This window comes from Marmota flaviventris, chromosome 2 (genome assembly GCF_047511675.1).
Source record: "Marmota flaviventris isolate mMarFla1 chromosome 2, mMarFla1.hap1, whole genome shotgun sequence".
NCBI classification, from domain to species: Eukaryota; Metazoa; Chordata; class Mammalia; order Rodentia; family Sciuridae; genus Marmota; species Marmota flaviventris.
This window is the reverse complement of record NC_092499.1, coordinates 98,511,255-98,513,793: the sequence shown is the minus strand read 5'-3', so window position 1 is coordinate 98,513,793 and position 2,539 is coordinate 98,511,255. Positions and strand designations below refer to the sequence as shown.

The 2,539-nt window shown below is 40.3% G+C and overlaps 1 protein-coding gene across 1 annotated transcript; it reads right to left on the bottom strand.

The window, feature by feature from the left end:
* Positions 1 to 335: 335 nt before the first annotated feature.
* Positions 336 to 1,926, bottom strand: LOC114084802 (protein SET-like). Its single transcript, XM_027925831.3, has one exon. It carries the CDS (start codon positions 1,924 to 1,926, stop codon positions 1,057 to 1,059), a length of 870 nt encoding a protein of 289 aa, XP_027781632.3. The 3' UTR covers positions 336 to 1,056.
* Between the last annotated feature and the right edge of the window lie 613 nt (positions 1,927 to 2,539).

Here is a 2,539-nt window from a genome sequence, read left to right as displayed (position 1 = left end):
CTTCTATCTCTGAGAAGCCAGTTTCTCTGCTAAGAGGGTCCTATTTCCTTTCTACAGCAGGCTGGGGTAGTCCCTTTGTGTTCCAGAAATTGTTACTACTTGGTTTCAGACATAAATGTTTTTTTTGTGTGTGTGTGTGTGTGTGTGTACACATTTAGTTTTATTGTAACAAAGCAACTTGTACACTTTTAACGTTTAAAACTGAGCATCATCTTTCCTTTCCAGTGAAAACAAAAAAGAAAATTTAAAAATAAACAAACAAAATTACCATAGAGAATGTCAATTCCAAATAAAATCCTACAGGTTCTGCTGATTCTCCCATTGAGTGGCAGGGCTCAAGTCATCATTAGGAGAGAATTTTATTTTAAAAGTGTCATCTTAAACTGCAAGGATGTCCGTTAAACATCACAATTAAACATGCCAAAGGAGAAGCCATGTTGTCAAAATGCCCACTTAACCCACCCAAACATCTCAAACCCACCCTTTGCTGACCTTCTATAACCCCATTTTTTAAAGTTTTTTTTTCTTTTTTTAAACAAGAAAAAGTAGACAGATACATGTTGGTAAATGCTAACTGTCCATATTCACATAGAGACACAGTGTAATCTCTGAGCCCAATATACAGAGAAAGGAGGAAAAAAGCTAGAATTCTATGCACTACTACACAGGGGCCTAGCACCCTCCAACTTCCAGCAGAGTGAAGGGAGTAGAAGGTTTTTCTTTTTTCCCACAGAGCACGGTGGTGTTGATTCCATACAGTTTTTTGGTTTTTGTTTTGAGACAGGAAGGGATAAAAATGAATTTCGAACAGAAGGGTGTAGAGATTCTTTTCCCATTGTACTCTGCTCAAGGTATTTCCCCCCAAAATAAGTTGAGAAGCATGGTTTGAGAAAAGAGACCTCAAGAACAGGGCGACTGAGCACAAGGGGGTGGGGGGGAGGGGGGAAAAAAGACTGCAACTTGCTCCCAGGGACTGAATTAAAAAAACAAAAAACAAAAGAAAAAAACATAAAACAAAAGAAAGAAAGAAAAAGGTTGGAATCCATCAGTGTTCAATTAGTCGTCTTCTCCTTCATCCTCCTCTCCTTCCTCCCCTTCATCATCATCTTCATCTTCTTCACCTTCATCCTCATCCCCTTCTTCATCAATATCTTCCAATCCTTCTTCTTCTTCTTCATCATCATCATCTTCTTCTCCTTCCCCTTCTTCATCATCCATATCAGGAACCAAATAGTACTGCAATGGATTTGGCCAAATATCATCTTTGATGACCTCTCCTAACTCATCTGCACCTGCATCAGAATGGTCAGTAAACCAGGTAAAGAAGCTCTCTGGTTCTTCATGCTGCCTCTTCCTGCTGGCTTTATTCTGCGTTTGACTTGAACGTTTCGTCAAATCCTTTCCAGATTTCCATTTGATTTCAGTGGACTTTGAAGATGGATCACCACTCTCATTCAGATGAAATTCTTTGGAGAGAACTTTATTTTCGAAGTAAGGATTTTCATCAAAATAAAAATCTATTCTGTAACCTGATTTGATATCTTCAAATTCTGTCACTTCAACTCTGGTCAAATAATGCAGCACCTCTTCATCTTCCTCCCCAAGCAGTGCGGACGCTTGTGGGTGGTTAACAAATGTTGTTACCCAAAAATTTGGGATTTTGGCGATCAATTCTGACCTCTTCTGAAAAAATGGTTGGCGGAGTTTGTTATATTTCTGTTCTACTTTCAATATCTCCTCACTGGCTTGTTCATTAAGTCTGTCTATTTCATTTTGTACTTCATCGATATGTTCAGTTGCTTCTTGTTGTTCTTTTTCTCCCTTCGGCAAACCCAGAGAGGCCGATGAATTCGCCTGCTCAGGGGCGGCAGGCAGTTTGGGTTTTTTTGTTTGAGACTGGAGCGAAGATTGGCGTTTGGGGGCCATCCTATGAGGGAAGTCAAGGAGCAGACCCACAAGTCTCATAGCTCACCAGGGAGAAGTGCAGAGCCATAAATGTTTTGAGTTTAGGTTTGGGGAGTTGGGTATTTGAGGTCTTGTTTTCTTTTCAGCTTTCATAGAGTAGGACATGGAAAGAGCCATTGACATAGATGCATTAAAATATGTTGAAAATTATTTTCTAGAGCCAAGGCCAGACATGGTGTTGCATGCCTGTAATCCCAGCGGCTCTGGAGGCAAGGCTGGAGGATCACAAGTTCAAAGCCAGCCTCAGCAATTTAGTAAGGCACTAAGCAACTCAATGAGACTCTGTCTCTAATAAAATACAAAATAGGGCTAGGGATGTGGCTCAGTAGTCAAGTGCCCCTGAGTTCAATCCCCAGTATTCCCTCCCACCAAAAAAAAAAATAAAAATAAAATAATAATAATAATAATAATCTAGAGCCAAGAGTCAGGAGGCTCAGTCTAAGCCTGCCTATCACCTGGTGATTTCCTACCACCTGATGATTTCCTTATACTTCACCTCTATGGGCCTCAGTGTCCTCCAACTGTAAAAGCAGAGAGTAGTACAAGGTCTTGAATCTTTCTAGTTCCATAGTTC

Bases quoted from the DNA above. Each gene is read 5' to 3' on its own strand.
- LOC114084802 (XM_027925831.3), bottom strand. From the start codon at position 1,926: ATGGCCCCCAAACGCCAATCTTCGCTCCAGTCTCAAACAAAAAAACCC.